Below are 20379 nucleotides of genomic sequence, written 5' to 3'. Positions count from 1 at the left end.
ATATATATATATAACAATACAATTAAACAGTACCAGAATATATCCTTCACACATACTCTCTCACATATCCTCTTCTATGCCTTCGGAAAGGACAGAGGAAAAATTAATGGATGGATGGCAGTGACGTTAAACACAGAAAGAAGCAGCAGTGAATAATGTTTCTTCTCATATGAAGTAATGTCATTTCCCCCCCTTTGGATTTACTTTATAAGTTAAAGCTGTCTTCAAAGTAGAACCTCATTTGCTCTTGCTGGCTGGCATCACTTGTGAGCAGGAGTCAGTGAGGAAGTCTTGGTCAATAAACTTCATTGCTCCAGGTGGATAGGTGTGTGGAAATATTACAGTTTCACCAGATATGTCTTGCTACTAAGTAAATGCTATTGGAAGTGGAAAAAGTGTTTGACAGTACGAAATCAGCACTAACAAATGTGAAACTGTTCTTTCTAATGGGACATTAGTCCAAACAGCATGTTGTCGCTTTAGCTTGCCGGAAAGGGAACAATTGTTTGATTTTTTTTTTTAAATTAGCAATGGCCTTTCCATTCTGTTTTCAGATGAATTTTCGTGAGAAACTCAGTAACCTTTCCACCAGAGGAACAGTGTTTCCTCAGTTTTGTAGCATATTGCAATCACACTGGCTGTGTTATGTCGGGAGTTGCTTGTTTTTTGTTTTTTTTAATACAGTAAATATACTACTTTTTAAAAGTTAGAAATAAATGCAACAATGATTCATTGGTGTTACACAATACACCTTTCCCTAAAATATACAATGTAATTATGTCTAAAAGGAAGAGATACAGACTCAGAAACCTGCATATCTTGAAGATATTTCACACTCGAGCCCCCAAAGGTTCTTCGGTGTCCCTGCCAATACAACAGGGAGGAGGAACATTGACAAGAAATTCAAAGAAACACTAGAAATCCAGTGAAAAACACAAGTATCACTATTCTGACACTAACCCCACAGTTACAGCTGCTCTTTGATTCAGTTTGTTTTCTTGCTGAAAGTCTAGTATCCCGAAACGACACATGCAAGCAGAATATTACAAAACAACTCTGCGGATTTGCCCACTGATGTGTGAAATGTGGCTGGGGGTTGAAGGTTTCCTTTGTTTAAGCTTTGCCAGGTTATGTTTTCACTGGAATCCAGTGAAAACATAACCTGTGGTGCACACTGAGTCAGGATTGTGTTGCTATGGTAACAGCAGATTCGCTTGCTGTGTTTCGATGACAATATTTCCAACCCCCATGGTACATTTTTGCACAGCCTTAAGATATAGTTGTTATGTACCAGGATAATGGTACGTGCATTTAATATTGGCTTCTCAGTTATCCAGGTCACTTCTATGCGTGTTTTGTTTGTTCACTGTACTTAATGCCGTTCCTTAAGCTCTGAGGGAAGTGACAAATCTGTCAGACATTTGCACACACTGTATAATGCAAGCCAACAATGAGGCCACACTCAAAAGTCTACACACACCTAGAAAAAATATTTGTTTAGGGATAAGTGCAGTTTGTGCAGTTGGGTGCAGTCTTGCATAGTCTTGTTAAGGCATTGGAGCTGTAAATGTCTTAAATATCCCTAATATTTTATGTTGTGGAATTCCCTTTAGGGGGAAATCTACATTTAATGCCATATTTCTGAATGATTCTGTGCCCAAGTGTAGTTCATGCATTTTATGTTTTTGTGGTCTTTATGTTTTGTTAGTTACCTAACCGTCTTGAGATGCGTGATCAGTACTTCAGCATGACCAGTCCAGAAGAATCACAGAAAAGTTCAGAAAAAAACGTTGAACTCATCAAGTTAAAGGATTAGTTTCATGCAGAAGAGTGTGTAGTATATTTGCCTCTCTGTGGAGAAATTATGTCACTTACGTGTGTATTTAAAACCTGGAATAGTAACCTCTCTGTCTGCCTACAGGGCTCTCTAGCACTACCTATTGTCAGTGCCTACATGATTACAGTCAAAATCAGGACTCCAGCTCACCCATAACCCCATCACAGCTTGCAGATGCAGAGTAAATAAGTCAATAGATGCGTGACTGTAGGTTGTTGCATCTGATTATAACAGGTCTGCACGCTGGACAATGAACTTCAGTCCTTCCCAAGAAAAACAGAGAGAAAATCCAAAAATAGACATCAATTTATGGGTTTTCCCCCACAACCTCCCCATCCCCAGCCTGATAACAGACAGATCTGTTAACACCAAACTGTTCATGTTCAGTGAAATCTTATCCAAATACAGTATAGCTGATGCATCAACATTTACTCGATTTGACTATGTAAGGTTCAAGAGGCTTAAACTGATTCCCTATAACGGGATGAATAAGCTTTTAACACACTCAGTCTCACTATTCTATTAAAGCATTGCCTGGTGGTGCTCTGGGGTCACATTAAAATAAAGTGGTCTTTCATTTCAGTGCTTCCATGTGTCTGAAGCAAATTGTTTCCATGTGCTTCTCTGTTACTATTTTCTTATTTTTAACTGATCAAATATTTCTAAGTAAACATTTTGAAGTATATCAAAATTTTGAAATATATACTTTAAAAGATTTGGGCCTAATGATACCTTGAATCATTTTCTGACATCTCCATCAGTGTAGATTATTCAGTGTATTTCAGTATTTCTGCACTAACCGCTTGTTTACAGCTAGACAGATGACAGAATCCTTCCCAAATGCAGGATGTGTTGTTTGTCACAGTAGAGTGTTTTTGTCAATATGTGAAATTTAATGTTTCAACAGTAGAGTGGATTGGAACATTGTGTATACAACTTTAATATTCTGAAAAAGCTTTACTACAGAATTTAAATACAATATTTTGAAAAACTGGAAAAACAAGGCTCTACCATCAGAGTATCTACATTACAACATGAAAAATGTTCAAACACCAAGTAAAAACCTGTTACTATTCTGCTCTGGGATTTAGCTGTAGCCTTTTTACAATTCACATTTCAGGTTAACATGGCCGCTGTCAGTCCGATTCTTGTCAACACTGCTGTGCAATGTAAGAACAACTGTTAACCCCTGTTCTACACAGAACGACTGACTGGTCCATTCGTATGCCAGCATGTCCTGTGTATCGATTCTTCTGCTGGGTGGCTGACATTCACTGCTGTGTCATCTTGGCTGCTTCAGCTTTTATTAGTGAGATGAGTTCCAGGTTAATTAGAAACACAAAGCGAAGACCTGCAATCTGAAGGAACAGATACAGTATGTTAGGACCATGCTAAGCTCACCTCCACTCAAACATATCATGGTCGTTTAATTTAAAATCTTATACAACTTGGTTGAACCACACACCTCCACCACTGAGTTGTTATTGAGTTTCCACTTGTTGCCTGACAGGACTGGTCTGCCATCTATGTAGAAGGGCCGTCTGCCCTCATTGGCGATGAAGAAGTCTCCATTATTCTTCAGTTTAATAATTCCTGTTAACATCAACACATACAATAACTTTTTTTTTTTTTTTTAAATTACATCATGATGACATGGAAATGATTGGTAGTTATTTTTAATGTCTGCATCATCACAGGTTTATCAAATTATGCTATTTAAGACATGCTTTAACATGAGAATAAAATCAAAAAAAGAAACAGATCTAAAATCACCCTGTTTATAACTATGAAAAGCCTTGACCTTTTGAAATTTAACACTAGTCAAATAAAATCTTTGCTGTGCAAATTCTGCACGACTGTGATACTCTATGCAACTTCACAGATTTTGTTTGCCCAAGTGCTTAAGGCTAAAGCTGCAGCTTAGTTGTAATTTTACACTGAAACAAAGCAGAATATATGTATTTCGCCCCCAGCCAGAATGCTGCAAAGACGAATTAATTAAACATTAGCTATCGAATGACCGAATTCCAATAAAGCACTACCCTTGCATTAGGGACTTTTGGTAGGCCAGGACCTACACAACAGGAACAAAATCTAGTGCTTGGTTCCCCTGGTCGAAATGCAGGTTAACGCTTCTGACTTTCTAAGAAAGGTTAATGGGTTCCTGGAAATGTTCTGCAGCGGAGATGGGCTACATTTTGTATTTTAGTAGAAATATCAAAGCTTGCCCCAGGAAAACTCAAACGTCACTTATTTGTGTTCATGTTCAGTGCAAAACAGTGTTGCACACAAATGTACCTTAAAAAAATGTAAGTTGTGGTAATCATTGAGCCAAATAATCTCAACATCCAAAATGCCCCAATTGTGGAGAATTGTGGGATTGTTTCACTGTTTTTTGTTCTGTTGTTTCCATTCTCTCAGGTGCTTTCACTAACGAACAGGAAAATTTTTTAGAAAATTGTCTGAAAGTGATGTTAAAGCCTGACAATGTATGAGTTTAATCACCTTGTTTTCTTGATATTTTCCAGGCAGGTCCCTCTAGCGACAGATCTACATCTATCTGTTTGTCCTTGGTCGCCCTACCCAACGTAATCTGTATGAACATGAATCAAAGAATAATAAGCATCACAGTGAAAATACATCTACACAGATAAAAAATCCCACTGTTTTCTTCCATTTTCTTCTCACAAGCGCTGTAGCGCCTCAGCATTGCTTCTCTGCAACAACTGTTTCTGAAAGGTTACTTGCCTCTCGCGACCTCATGAGGTAGCGTACCATTCGTCCTCGTAGTGCCGCGAGTGTCTGGTTGTCAAAGTCGGGCATGCTCATCCCTGGTGACACAGTCACACATGAACACAAAGGAGTTCCATCAGACTGGATTCCTTACAACAAATACACCTGTAATAGTCGTCTGCTCGTACTTGGCGAGTGAAACTTTACGTACCTGTGATACTGTCCACGAGAACCTGCCAGCGAGGCAACTCCTGCTCTAGTTGTCTGATCTCCCTTTTCTGATGGCGATCAGAAATCATCAGCTCTGAAAGGGAAGAGAAGGAGAATTTACAGTGTTATAGAGTGTCAATAAAATCCACTAGGACATTTCTGGCTGTAATAACACGCTCATGTACTGCCTTGACAATAACTCAAACCATAACTGAACTGCACTGTGACTTCAGCTTGCCATCAGGCCAATCGGTGAAATATCTGAGCTTCCTCTTCCTTTCACAAGTTAAATGTCTATTGTAACTTATGCTGTGCAAGATGAGCTGTATTCAGCTTGTTTCTTTATAACAATTTCTTACCATGTTCCAAAACCTCATCTCTGCTCTCCCTATGTGAAAAGAAACATGATCAGCAATGAAAATTCACAGATGTACAATATTTTACTGAGAGCATAGAAAAGATTTTTTTTTATGTTATCCTTTGCTACATACACACAAGCACAAACACACACACACACACACACACAAACATTAACTCTGATTAGCAGCAAAAACATGAGATGAGCACTGCAAACTGAAAGACTGTCTTACTTTAACTTTACATCATCAACCATCTGCTCAGCATCAGAGAAGTTGAGAACCTGGTCACCTTTAGGGAGAGGCTGGACTGCAACACACAATCAAAACCATCACCAATGGCTTTCTCATACATCATACTTAAGTCTCAGATTAAAAAAAAACAAAAAACAAAAAACAAAGCAAAACAAAACAATGATCATTCAATAAATTGCAATGTTATTTTCATCATGATTTTCATCTACCACAGATGTTGGCATACTGTATTTCATCCAGTAAGCCTTGATTATTGCCTGATTTCTAGCGGTTGTAGTCCTTATCAGCTTTCCAGATTTTTATTATTAAAACATTCAAAGAGGCCTAGTCAGTTCTCAAAAGTCATCATTAATGTGCTAAATAACTGCACTAAAATTAAGAGGAAAATGAGACCTATTGGTTGAAATCAATAAAAGCTAATAAGGGCAGATATAATGACAATTCACTACAGTTATAACATTAGGCATATTATACCAAAATTAAAATTTCTTATCAATTTTGACATTCTAGTTAGCATAATCAAGAGTTGAAAAGCCTGGTTGTTCGTAAATAAAGTAAAACTGTGCAATTATAATGACAGTCTCTTTCTATCAGATGTCAAAATGTCACTTCACTGGCAACATGGTGCCTTTAACTGTCAAGTACTGTTAAAGATTGCAACTTTTTTCGAATGCCGAATAAGCACACCGCAGTTTGCTTAGAGGACGACGACCACTCATATTTTTTTTTTCTTTATTTAATGTGTATCTGATTACAAAAGGGATTTTTTCAATTTGCACAAATAAACCAAATTAGTAAATGCTCCAAAGTTTGAGCTGATCCTGCAAACAATATTGGTACAAATGGGTGGACAATGAAACTCACCACTCTGGTCATCCAGTAGGTAGTACTGTTTTAGCAGCTGCCAGTGCACCAACAGGCTCTTGGGAGTGCGAGATGGGTGAAAGACACCGGGGTGTTTGCTCAAAAGCTCCTGGAACACGTCTAGTTTGGGCTGACTAGTCTGTTTAATGAAAAACGTAATACAAGACAGCTTGTGAGTACACAAGTCAAATGTGTAAATTTATGAGATGCGTAAACAATGTTCCTAAAGTAACAATTTCACATACTGAACCAATCTTGGCCAGCAGTGCCTCCTCTGCCTGACTGAAGAGAGCTTTACTTTGAATTGCTGCAATGGCCTCTGGGTGAAGCTGCCGCATGGCCTGCCATGCCAGCCTAACCACACAGACAACAGAGATAATGTGATTCGAGGGTAATGAAAGGGTAAGGGTGTCAAAAAAAGTGAAATATAGAAACTTGAAGAGGGAGGTAAAGTTGTTGCTGCTTAGTCTCTTACTTTGAGATGACAGGATCGTACAGCAGAGCGTACCACCTCTCTTTAATTTCCCGCAAAGTGAAACGACAGCTGAACTTGACACCCAGATGGACAGAGGTTAGATCTGTGGTCTGGAGAAAGAGATACATGCAAACACAAGATTGGCAGTGTGCACATCCTAAACTAGTGCTTCATAAAATGAAAATGAGATTCATACAACAAACTAGTTACATTAAGTCCTAAACAATATTCATCTTTTTGGACAATGATTTAAATTTTTGACCTACTCACCTGCAACACTGCATTTATAAGGAGCAGATCATCAGTGGGTTTCCATCGTCCCAGGTCTTTAGTAATATGTAGTGGCTGCTTGCTTTTCTTTACTCTTTTGGTGATAGGTGCAGGGTTTATTACCATGGTGAGAGGCGGCGTGAGAGCGGTTCCTGACTTTGTCACCTGACAAAGTGCACCGAAAGCACAAACATTATCCATCAAACCTCTGCAAGCTCTACCTCAGTCATTGCTTCCTGGGGGAATCTGTGGATTTTATGGTCATACATACCTTTTTTTTCTCACTAGATGAAGGTTCACTTCCTGAACATCGGACAGGCTCTATGACAGGAGGGCCTTTGACTCTACTAGATGACTTCACAAGACTGCTTTCCACCAGCTCATCATCAAACTTCTTCCTCTTGATCGACCTTTATTATTTTGTCAAAATTTATAAAGCAAACCTTCATTTTTTAAACATTTGCAGATACCCTAAAGAAAAACTACAGAAAATATTTTGAGCAGCACTAAACAGCACATCTATTTTCCGGTTTTATCTATGTATTTCTTTATTTTATTGCCAGCAAAACTATACTAGTATACAGCTGGATTGATGTCACAATATACAAGGAAATATATCAAACCTGGAGGAACTTCTGCGTTTGGGAACACCACTGCCAAATGCTTGTGTTGCTGTCCTTTTCACATCTTTTACCCCAAGCGACTCCTCGTCCTCTGACCGACTCTGGGCACCAGCTACTGCCATAGATGCACCAACCACAGGGTCACCTGCTTGCATCTGTTCAGTCACAACATGAAACACATCAGGAAATAATTCAGAATTTCTCAGCTCAGAGTAGCAGGACTCAAGACAGGCTTAGACTAGACATCCTTTCTGTGGCTCACATCATAAACTTTTAACTTGGCTTCACACAGCTGCAGAGTCCATAGAACATAAACATTTGCTTATTACAGGTTGCACGCGATTATTAGAATCTAAATATCGTTAAATCTTTATTTATTTCTTTTTTTTTAAATAGCCGCTGGCAGAAGAGGTTTGCGCAATTATGATATGATCAGAAAGTCTGTGCGCTCACATCTCCCTTGGAAATGCAGTTTTTAGTTTTAACTAGTACCCAGTGAATAAATTAAGGAATAATCTGGGATATGTTGGTCTTCGTTCACCATTTTTTGACCAGTAATGTCATCCATTTACAGTATATATATTAACAACACTGTTTAGCAGTGTTGTACAAGCATAGCATAAGGTACAAGCACAGACTACGTCTCAGAGTAAAGTCCTTTATTCATAGTGTTACTTTACAATTCTGTGAGACCCATTTTCATGGTGTGTTTTTGTTGAGCAGTTATACGAGTCAGGGGAAATGGCAGGCTAATCAACTTAGTCAGTCTTTTGTTTACATCTAACGTTGGTAATTGCCTTTCCTACTGCCTTCAATATCTAATATTTAGTATTGAAGTGACTGCTGGGGCGGGCAAGGTAGCCAGCCAAGACAATATTGCAGTGCAGTCTGCTTGGTTAGCCTACGTAATTTGATAAAAAACAAAAAAACAAAAACCCAAAAAGCGCTGGTTTACGATGGCTTGCTAGCATTAGATTAGCCAACACAACGTAGCTAGCCTTAGTTAATTAGCGAGCTAATATAACCAGCTACCCCGTTTTTTGACTCACCTTTCCTCGCTATTCTCCTCCGTTGTGATACCTGATCCTTTCACTGGAGTCTGTATAGTCTATCTGTGCCTATTATCAACACCTTGTTCGCTAGCTACATGGCTAACTGGCTACACACATTTGACGTAAGCCCGTTAGCATTAGCTTCTCTGCTGTTTTCTTCCTGTGAGGTTTGGTCGCGGCGCTTCACCGCCGCCTCTTGGACTGGAGTGCAGACCCGGCTCTATTTATACTGTACATTAATAATTTCCATGACACCCATCATAGGTATAGAAACTGATTGACTTGTCCTTTTTTTCTTTTTTTCTTTTTTTACTTTATTTTGTGACAAGCTTAAAACCTGTTAGTCTTTTTTTGTGCTTGTATTTTGGGCACCTAACCAGTACGTATAGTTTCACTACTGTTGAAAATAGTCACACATCCCACTATATGCTTATTAATCAGAAACAGAGTTGTATAGCACACATGATATTGTCATGATATCACTTCATTCTTGATGTCCCTGATATTGCTACTACTACTACTACTAGTAGCAGTACTACTACTTGTGGCCCTATACACACTCAGTTGGAAGTTTAGTAGGTACACCTAGCCAAAACAAATGCAGTCTAATAAAGAAGTCCTGCAATACACCCTGACTTCATGACAGTTATAATGTTTTTTTATGAAGTTTTTTTTGTTGAAACTGTTTTAAAGAGGTGTTGATTCAACTGTATGGTCACTGTGGAGGCTGCAGTTTGTGGTGCTGTTGAATTGTATTGCGTTTATAGGGAAAGGTGTTTCTATTATCTTGTCCACCCTATTATATCATTGAGGATAACACAAGGCTCAATAACACAAACACCTCTCTGTATAATGCAATACAGTTCAATAGCACCACACACTACATCCTCCAAAATGATCACAGAGCTTAATAATGACTTCTCTAAAACAATTTCCATAAAAACTGAACATTATAACCTTCATTAAGGGAATGTTAATCGCAGGACTGTTGTATTAGACTGCAATAGGTTTAGCTAGGTGGGCCTAATAAACTGACAACTAAGTGTAACTATCAATAAAATGTATTAACATATAAAGAAGAAAGTTACTTTTCAATAATCCAAGAACCCCCTCCAGCATCATAAAAGACCATGGGCGCACTACAGGAAATGGTACTGTTATACTTGCAGCGTTTTTTTTAATGTCATCGTTTTATCACAGTCTCTTTTTTTTTTTTGGCTTAAAAGACCAACCACAGCTAAGTCCTTCTTTTTTTCCTTTTCCCAACAGGAATCTAAAACTGGAAAAGTTCTTGTATGGAACTTCCAACGCCAGTGCAGGTTTACTCAGTGTAGGGTAACAAAAGCAACATTTCTTTCAACTCAGTGGCGTTTCTCCAACTCTCCATTTCTCCACAGTCAAATATTGATCTAATATGGTCTTTAGTTTCTCAGTACTTCCATGAAAAACTTTTAATAAGTGTTGTGCGCAACACTAATAAACAAAAGTGTGAATGCTACAGGATATGTTTCAAGCCCACAAAGTCAGGGGCTCAATCTAATTAGGCATCTACAGATTACAAACTGCATTGTAGCTTTCAGAGCTGATTGTCACTGTCACATTTTGAATGAACTTTTAGCTTTAAATAGCATGACTTCTGTTCTGAGGTGGCTCATCTGTTTTTTAGTTAAACATAATTGCTTCCTGTCTAAAGGACAGGTAGATGTGATGAAGGAGGCATTGGAGTGATTTTTGTCCAAATTATTGACCCACAGCTGCTGCACCACGGCTCACACTCACTCCATGTCACTTTGATACTCATCGTCATGTTTCTTAGAAATAACTGCCTACTTGCTTAGTGGTTGTTCACTGGCATCAAACTAATGACTCTGTCAAAAAGTGTTTGATGAGTTTGACCTAATCTGATGCAGCTGATGGTGTCAAAGGAGACTTAAATGCTGAGGTAGGTATCATGTTAACACAATTCTCACTGATTATCTTAAATAAAATCAACAAACAGACACAAGTGCAACTTGAAACCTTTTACTGACATTTACAGTAACAGCTTCCAAATCTGTTAAATTAAAATAAATACAGAAGTTTACCAAGTTTACAAAATGGTGGTGTATCACTCATAGGTTAAGATGTAAAAAATAAAACAAATTAAAGAAAGATAAACCGGCATTGTGCTGCACTAATGAATTGTGACATACATTTACATTTTAGAGAAAATACAGACTGATTTACAAAGCCTGAGTGCAGAGTACCCTACTTTTCAGATTTCATTGGCACCATGTATTCCTAAACAGGAATAATATTGACAGCTGCCATTTTATTTTGAAGGAACCAGTCACTACAAGTTTTTCACTATAAGCACCTTATTAGATACACTTTGATCAGTATGTTTAACAACATATCTAAATTTCTCACAGTAGCTAAATAAGAGCTGGAGGTATTAGAAACAGTGTCTCCCCGTGCCAGTCTGAGGCTCTGCTAACACTCTTGAACAATTTAAAGAACACTGCGTATCTCAGACATGGAAAGACAAGTAATGTGCCCGTTAGTGCGCTGGAAAAACATATACAGAAACGGGCTTGAAGCGAAATATTTGCATGATCAGGACACACAGCGAATCGCTGATACTGGTGTATTGAGAAAGGGGTTACCAGATTCAGAAAAAACATCAGCCTCAAATACTAGCCTACATATTCCATGAAATGTAACATGGTCTGACTAACTTTAAGGATAAAATGAAAGTCTGTTGAAATGTATTGGAGATCACTGGCTTGCTGGTGGCCTCTGTGCAAATAAGTGCTTAATGGTGATTTTATTTAAAGAAAAAAACACAGTATTAAATTTGGAGTTACACCGCCCCCAGTGGAAAGCCTCAGTAATGAGCTGTCACTCCTCATCCTGTAGTCATTTGTCCTTCTCCACACGCCATCCTCTACAAACGGGGGTATAGGTACGGAGGGCTTTGGTCTTTGTTGTGTCGAAGGTTGAAGGTCCGCTCTGACGTGATCCACTGTGGCTCACGGTTCCTGGGACAACTCCATCTGCTAGTGCTCTCCGCTGCCGAGAGAGACTCACGTCCACATAACTGATCAGCTCGGGGAGAGTAGGTCATCGTTCGATAAACTGGAGGCTAATGACATTTTCAGGAACTAGAAGCGTCCGTGTCATGGGCTTCACAGAAACCCCTTCTGGGTCCGGCTTCACATCAAACTCTATTAGGATCTAATGAGAGTAGAAACAAAGGAAACAGATTTACTACAGGGTGACTGGAATAATAAAAAAAAAAAATCAAGTGTTCATCATGTGATAAGTGTTGGGTAGTGACTCTTAACTGAAATCCTTGGATTAAGTAATCTAATTAAATCATTAGGAGCTGGATTTGCACAATGGCTTAAAGCCCCTTCTTTTAGTTCCACACATTATTCCCTGAAAAACTGCAGCAGAAGGACTTGTTGGAAACACAGCAGTTTCTAACAAACTGCATTGAATCGGAAACAATCTAAATCACTTGTTGGATCATTCAAATAATCTGTGCACATGCAGCATGTAACAGAATGTTATTTCCATTATATTCATTTTCATGAAAGCTATAATACTGTGATGACACTGATTACAGTGTCTTAAGTCTACTCTATATATATATATATATATATATATATATATATATGTTACATAACACATTTTTAAATGCCTTACTACGGATTAAAACTGTTTAAAATTGTTCTGATATTCAACAAGTGCATTGTAACTGTAATGTAAATGTACCTGGATTTACTACCTTCTTGCTTTTTTTTCCCTAAAACTGCTGACTCAGTCTGGTTTAAACCAGATTTGGGTCCTGCTAAAAACCTACTAAGTTCAGTCTATCAAAGTCTTAAGAAAATAAAGATCAAGGTCAGCCAACACACCCTGGACAGAGCAAGATAGAGCTCCAGCTCGGCAATACGACGACCTATGCAGCTGCGTTTTCCCACCCCAAACGGTACAGAGGCATACGGGTGATGAGACTGGTCCCTGTTGAGCCATCGATAAGGCTGGAATTCATCTGGATTTGGAAAAACTGCCGCATCCCGTGATGTTGCAAAGTGGCACAGGGTAATCAGAGTCTGGAAGGAGAGATTTTATGCTCAGATACATGTTGGATTGCAATCGCGAACCATTAAAATAACCTTCATATTTAGCCCGGAACAAAGGCTCTCTCTAATGTGACCACATGGCCTGAGCCAGATTTGAAGTCAAACAGTCATCACAGGGCATGAATGGGCACTTTTTCCCTCAACACACTCACATTTTTAGGGATTAGGTAGCCTCCAACCTGGATGTCTCTGTCTGTAATTACTCTTGCATTTGCAGGAATAACAGGGTACAACCTGAAAAAATGAAAGTTCAAAAATGTAAGCATAGCTCAACTTGGATATTAATAACCAGTTGTTTGGCAGGAAAATAACTGCAACCTCTTGAATTATACCTGAGCGCTTCTTTGACTGTGGCTTTCAGGAGAGGCATGCGAGCCACATCTGCTGCATCCGGTATCCTTCGACCCTTCAGTACAGACAAAACCTCGTCCCGGAGCGAGGCCTGTACTGAAGGGTGACGGGACAGCTCATACAAGGACCAGGACATAGTGCTGGAGATCTGAAATGACACAGTAAGACAACAGTGTTAACAATGTGTTGGACAGAATCCAGTGAAGAAGACGACAGAGGGATCATTCTTACCGTGTCGACTCCAGCAAGAAGCAGCTCTGTGACATTGCTGTAGACAGTCTTCATGGGCAGGCCCGTCTGGGACAGGAAGTAGGTGAGATAACGGCCCTCCACCTTCTCTCCACGGGCAACCTTATCTGCTTCGGCCGTCAGGCGCTGCTCAATGTGGCCTTTTGCTACAGGCAAAGATATTATGGGGGATTATGACAGTGAAGGTCAATGTGAAATGAACTCACTCACTTAAAGATGCTGAGACACAGCAGCAAGTCTTGCTATTTCTAGGTTGTATTTTTTAGGAGGCTGGGATCAAGTTATCCTTCTTAAAAAAAACACCTAAAACCATGCATTAACTGCCTGCTGATTATATCCACACTTTCTCTTAAACGTGAGGTCTCTGTTTTCCAAATTTGAGGAAAAATAATACGACTACTAGGTTGATTATAACCATAATTAGATCATCATGACTGATGTTCAAGTTCAAGACTTCACGTTTTTTTCAGTGCCGATGATCTTGTAGTGCGTGAGGGTTAAGGACTTTAATCTCCTGCTTCCTGATCCAGTTTGGACAAGCGTGATTATTATAAACATTCGATTTTGACGTCTTAGATCTGGATAAGTCTTAATGTACTGTAAGAGCAAGTTGGACGACAACCTAGTGTTGAGTGGAAACCAGCAACAGCCAATGAAAACTAAGGAGAATGGGAGGAATTTAATTACATAAAGTGTGGGAAGGCATACAGTATGTTCCAACTCCATGTTTGTTTTGGTTCCGTGTTGTTGTGAGGTCCTTGCATCTTTAGTTTTAATATAGACTTCTTTATAAGATCCTCTAGAATCTGTTCAATTTGTCCAGTTTTCCTGTATGTTGGTAGATTTCACATATTCTTTCAAAAGCATTTCATGGTCTGTACAATACAGTATTATAAGTACAGCTATGACTGTTAGAGTTGTTTGTTTCCAGGTGGGCATATATGTTGCTGCCATTTCCTATACCAAACTCAAATGATGCAGTAGGAGAAATAACCTACCAAAATCAAACATGTAGTCCCAGCACTGACAGAAGATGTTCCAGGGTTTGGGGAACAGCTGGTGTAGCCAGCTTGGCATAGCCATTGTAAGAAGCGTCATCACAAACATGGTGTTGATTGACTGGATGAAACACTCTGTCTCTTCAGGAACAACCTCATCCAGGCAACCAATTCTGGATTCAAACAACACTGAGGAAATACCTGTTGAAGAAAAAAAACGAAACACGTTAAATCAGGACATGAGGAAGACATTAAGGCACAATGGGCTGACACAAATGTACTGTAAACTCCGGAAACCACATCTAAGGCTTTTTAATCATTTCAGATCTAAGCTGCTCCATCACGATAACAGAGCACAACAAAATAACATTACCATTAAATTAAGCAATACTAAGCAATAACATTATAACCAAGGGGGGATTTTTTTATCCCAAAAATGAAGAACACAGATAGAATATTGGTTGCTTTATACCTGGAAACAAGACCAACCAACATGCATCTTTTAGCAATTACCACTACTATTTCTTTATATTGTTAACTCATGCATTTATTGTAAACAGAAGCCACAGAAGTTTGGATCTTTCAGAGTAGACTATGAAGGATCAACTGGTGTCTATTTATAACATCTATTGTTATATTGTAGGTAATTATACAGTTGGTCTTCTTTGGCAACATTTAGTTTCTTTCTATATGTCACAGTCTAGTTCTTGGACCAGCTTCCATTTAACAATACAGTCATGTTGGCAATGGTAGAGTAAATGTTTGAGATACACGCATGTGACCACGCAGTCACTGGATTGAGTCTGTGTTTAGTCTGGGAAAATCTGAGAAAGGAAAATGAATGAATGTAGCTCTCTCTTCCTGCAGTATTAACTGTTCAGGAACCTTGAGGCGGAGAGCAAGTTAATTTTTAAAAATTCTGATCGACGTATCCTCCATCCATTTTCTTTCTTTCACAAACTGAGAAACTTGATTGCAAATATCTGGAAAGTTCACCCTCTTAAATCACATTTGGAAAGCCATATACATAGGAAAGGTACAGTGGTAGAAAGTAACAAAGTACATTTACTTATTTAGAATACTTATGTACAATTTTAAGGTTCTTTGAGTATTTCCATTTTATTATATACTGCTATTCCACTTCTTTTTATATACTTGTACTTTTACTTACATTAATATGACAGCTGTAGGTACTTACTTTACAGAGCAAGATTTATGTATCAGCCACAGCATTAAAACCAATTATCGGTTTTAATGTTTTGGCTGAATGGTATATGACATGACATGACATGAAATATGATGCAGTTAGTCAGTAGTTTGTAAAGTAGATAAGGTTTTGCCACTTCAACCAGCTATAACATTAAAAGCTGCTTACACAGTAATAGATCAATAACAATTACCAATTATATACTGTATAATATAGTGTATATAATAATGTAACACTCCATTCTGGCCAGTGCACTCTGCGGGTACTTTTACTTTTGATGCTTTAAAGGTGCTATATGTAAGTTTTCTCTGCCGCCGAACATGGTTTCTTGCCGGGAGCGGGTCGTGATGGTAATGGTGACTTGGCAAGAGGTTCGGCCATCGATGCATTTACAGGACAAGAGGTTAGAATACGCCCTCTGTGCAGCGCTACTTCTCCATCCTCTCATGCTGAACTGAAGGCGGACTGGACGCTACAGTGACTCACTATCGTAAAATGGCAGTATGAGATGGGACAGGCCGGGGCATGCTGGTTAGCATGCTAATTTCAGTAGAGGAAAATTGATAGAAATAGAAGCAAAGCAAGAGTCAACATTGGTGTTGCTTTCCACCTCTGCAGACGACGCTTGACGAGTAAAGGGATGAAGTTTGATGCAGAACTCGCAAACGTTTCTTCTACACTGGTAAGTAAAGAGCTGTTAATGCCACTGTTGGCTAAGTAGCGATAGCAAAAACTTACATATAGCAGCCTTAAGTATATTTTCTTAGTATTACTACTTTTCTTTTATTTAAGTATAACTTAACTTGTAATGGAGTATTTTTATATTGCAGTGTTATGCATCTGAAGACTTTTCCACCACTGGAACGGTGAGATAAAGGTTACTTGCTGTTGTTCTGAGGTGGAAATGTTAAAATTATTATAGCATGTCAGACTTTGACAGGCATGCACAGTATGCTTAAAATGTGATTGATATCACATTATATTGCCTCCTGCGTGCGGCTGGCACTAATTACCAGTGTTTAAATGGTGTGGTAAACCCAGTAATGATGCATGGCATTTCCACTCATCAGACAACATTCAACCTTACCCTCGAGGCCGAAGCGATAGAACTCGCTGGCGATATCAGTGACGAGGCCTTGAGGACGTCTGCTGAGGCGAAGTTTGGCAATGAGGTCACTGACCACGCTGTTCAGGGTTTTGTCATAAGCTTCCACTGCCTTCGGCCGCAGCATATGCTTCCCCAGGAGACTTCTCACCGCCTGCCACTCTTCCCCCTCACTAGGGACACACACAGAGTAAAAATGAATACGGACGTGCATCTGTGCATTCAGAACTGTAGTACTTCATGGTTTCAAGAGGGAGTATTTAACTGCTTTTTTGAAAAAGTTCTATCCACTGTATTTCATTCACAATTAGCAAAAAAAAAAAAAAAAAAAAAAAAACTTGACACAAGATACGTTGTACAATAAGACAGTAAGTCTAACTTCTCAGTATTACACTTTGTGAAATCTTAGGTTGTAGTTACAGAAAGTACCTTTTGAGTTGTGTTTCAGTTTCATAAATGTGAATGAAATAAGTTGAGAAATGGATGGTTGATTGTCTGAGTGCCTCATCTTTGATGTTCTGAGTTATCTCATTTACATCAAGAAAGGTCATATACCATATATTACATTTGCAAGACATTGTCTTGTGGTTCAGGGCTTTGGAAAGGGAGAGGACGAAGACAAGGAAATTCTGTAGGCAAAGATAGAAAAGTTGGCACAAGTCAGAATACATGCAGGTGATTATGCAATACTCACGATGTCAGGAGTCCATAGTGATGTCCCCTGAGCTTCCTGTAGTCCTTCCAGGAGGAAAGGTCAGAGCGCATTGGGTGCTGGCCCTCCTGCCGCAATACCTGCTCTATGAGCGCTGGATCAGCCACGTGAACTGTCAGGATGGGGCCAAAGCTAGCCTTCCACATGGGGCCATACCGCTGCACTCCTTCCAGCTGGGACATGAGACGGAGGTTTGACTTTGTTAAAACCCTGCAGGCTACAAGATGACTGGCATCATCTTTGGAAGCACTCTCTTTTAGTTTGAAGCCCGGCACAGAAATTAAGATGCCTGCAGGCTTTTCTAAACCACTAATGATCAGATAATTTTCAGTGAAGACACATAACTTGATAGGCACAGTTTGATAAGCCAAATCTTAATCTTTACTTGGCAGACATGTTGATGGCAGGTGGCTAGATTATTTCACAAGTTGTTTAACAGATTTACTGCACAGTAGACGACGAATAACAGAAAATTTGACACATATTTTAAACATTATAAGTCAGTGGATACTGAGACCTCCACCATCCAATCCCATCTAAATCTCAAAAGGGAGATTTAGATTCAAGTGCCCCTTCACTCAAAAATGTCTTTTGCCTCCCACTGCTTCACTTGGATGATTGACGCTCTCTGTACAGAAGGATGTACTGTATGTGCAGAGAGATGGATACTAGAAGGCGGTTTCACATGCATCTGCTGTGCTCACCTTACATTTGAGTTTAAGACGTGTTCATACAAGCTTGTGTTGTGGCATCGCATCTAGTTTGGAAGCCAATCGTGGCGCAGTATGCAACTCACACAAGTGGGAAGCCTCCAGTGCACATACACTGAAAATGGACTTTTTAAGAGGGGTAGGAGACATTTTGTCTCTAGTAAGTGATCAACATTTGCATGGTCATAGATCCTGGATTTTTCCCTGGGGAAGGAGGAGCGGCCTAGATGTGTTTCTAAGAATTTTAACTAGGAAATTGAACAGCTTTGTAGAAAAACCATACCAGACACAAATTATGATTAAAAGCAGAGTATCTGTAAATAAATCTTATATCATATATCTGGAGGGTCTCTTTGAGCAATTTCACGTTTTTTTAAATAATCGAAATAAAAAATGGCGAGGTCCATTTTTTCCCCCTTATTATCTTCTTTTTTTCTCCTACAACCACCTATAGGCAATCAAATATGTTTTTATTCTGTCCTGTTTGAGCCTCCTGTGCACCAGTCCACTATGATGCAGCCTACGCTGTATTTATTCGTGGTAAAAATGCAGGTATTGTAACTATTCCTGTGCTTTACCGTGTCTCGGCTCCTCTTTCACTTCATCGATGTTGAACTTTATCACCCTACCTGTAACTCGTGCAGCCGTGACAGCCCACGTTTGGCGAACAGGTCCCAGGCGAAGCTCGCGACCGACGGTCCCGGCATGTCGTCCAGCGTCCTCACCGCCTGGCGCCTGGTGCCCTCCAGACCGGCTGATGCGCCCTCAGCCCATCTCTCCATCCACTTGACCAGGGGGAGGGCGCTCCGGCCGGATACTCTAAGAGCTTGCTGCAGCATCTTTCTCGCAGAGATCATGGAGCAGTGGCCGGACGCGGCTCCCTCGGTTGTCTGTGCTCATTTTGTTTCCCCCCCGCTGGAGGCTCTATTTATAACGCGCGACTTGCTCGTCTAACCTGAGGAGATAAAGCTGTAAAATTTGTTATTCTGGGCCAATCATGAGTGCAGCGGAGGCCCCGCCCCGCCAGGATGAGACTGCGAAGGCGTGAGCTGAGAGGAAGGTGTGTCCAATCAGAGGGCCGAGTTCAGACCATCCCAGAGCGACACACGTGGAGGTCCTGGATAAATAATACATGACTTCTCTGTTACTGTCCAGGCTTATCTCTCCCCCTCTGAAGCACTTTGCTCTCCGATAGTCCAGTAGACTGACATATTTAGAGTGATCACGCACTTGTGGATATGATGTCTTGTGTGTTTAAAAGACCACTTACCCTCAAGGCCAATGTTATTATAGATTCAATTTATCTAAAAGGGGGGGGGGGGGGGGGCAGTTCTGTTTGACAGAGATAAGAGGGCTGGAGGTTAGTTTCACCTTAAAAAGACAGGGAAAAAACCAAGCAGAAACAGTTGATCCAGTAACCAAAGAGATTTGGCCACTCTCACTCAGCACCATGAAAAGGCTATATAAATAAGAATAAGCTTGCAGAGTGTCTACATCCACAATGGAAAATTATTTTAAGCTTAAATTGGAAAAATATGCAGGGATGACCTGTGTCTTTTCCAGACCTCGTGGTGCTTTGTTTACCCAGCTATAACCAATTCTTTTGCTGACTTGGTGGGTTTCCGAGCGAGAGAGAAAATCCTGACCTGATTTCATTTGCACTGGAAGTTGTCCAAAGCACCATGTGTGCGAACTGTGAAGTAAGAACCCCAGGGCTGTACTCAGAATCTGCTTTGATATTTGCTCCCACATTTCGTATGCTCTAACCAGAAATCTGAGATCACCCAGTTTCAGAGAAACACAGAGGATTGACTTGCAATCCACTCTATAAAATAATGAGGCCTGATGCTGAGAGTGTGTCACATCTCAGCATTGAATTTAGCTGACTCCATTTTTTACATACACTATCATACATTTAAACATAGTTATTGCCTACAGGGGATGTCTCTTATGTTCAAGAGGGTCCTGACATGTCACCATTTTACCGATTATTCGGAGGTGCATAGAAAAACCATACACAGAAACAAATGAGAAAAAAAACCTATTTTCTTCTGGCATTTAAATACAGCCAATTTAGAGCATCATACATATCACATTGATGGGTATAAAATGGATATATCAAAATAAATCCACATAAACTATTGTAAATAATATTTAAATGTGAAAAAGATGGGACTTAGCAGTTTTATGATACACAATATCAGCATAATCTAAAATAGGTAGCAATAAATGGGTGAAAAGT

The 20379-nt window shown here is 39.6% G+C and overlaps 2 protein-coding genes across 2 annotated transcripts; both read right to left on the bottom strand.

Moving 5' to 3' along the window:
- Positions 1-2756: 2756 nt before the first annotated feature.
- On the bottom strand, positions 2757-8861 carry mcrs1 (microspherule protein 1). The gene is made up of 14 exons (XM_040158591.1): positions 8673-8861; positions 7624-7778; positions 7272-7410; positions 7001-7165; positions 6731-6840; positions 6501-6609; positions 6256-6394; positions 5371-5446; positions 5140-5168; positions 4782-4874; positions 4586-4668; positions 4343-4430; positions 3303-3430; positions 2757-3195 (listed from the first exon to the last, which is right to left on the bottom strand). Exons 2-14 carry the CDS (start codon positions 7776-7778, stop codon positions 3109-3111), a joined length of 1401 nt encoding a protein of 466 aa, XP_040014525.1. The 5' UTR covers positions 8673-8861; the 3' UTR covers positions 2757-3108.
- Positions 8862-11454: 2593 nt separating this feature from the next.
- Positions 11455-19071, bottom strand: LOC120806983 (25-hydroxyvitamin D-1 alpha hydroxylase, mitochondrial). The gene is made up of 9 exons (XM_040158568.1): positions 18767-19071; positions 17410-17600; positions 16698-16888; positions 14404-14604; positions 13388-13551; positions 13138-13304; positions 12958-13039; positions 12578-12775; positions 11455-11891 (listed from the first exon to the last, which is right to left on the bottom strand). The coding sequence occupies exons 1-9, from the start codon at positions 18992-18994 to the stop codon at positions 11778-11780; spliced, it is 1536 nt and encodes a 511-aa protein (XP_040014502.1). The 5' UTR covers positions 18995-19071; the 3' UTR covers positions 11455-11777.
- Positions 19072-20379: the final 1308 nt, after the last annotated feature.

The sequence above is a fragment of the Xiphias gladius genome, chromosome 21 (assembly GCF_016859285.1).
Source record: "Xiphias gladius isolate SHS-SW01 ecotype Sanya breed wild chromosome 21, ASM1685928v1, whole genome shotgun sequence".
Lineage (NCBI taxonomy): Eukaryota > Metazoa > Chordata > Actinopteri > Istiophoriformes > Xiphiidae > Xiphias > Xiphias gladius.
This window is presented reverse-complemented; position numbering and strand designations above follow the sequence as displayed.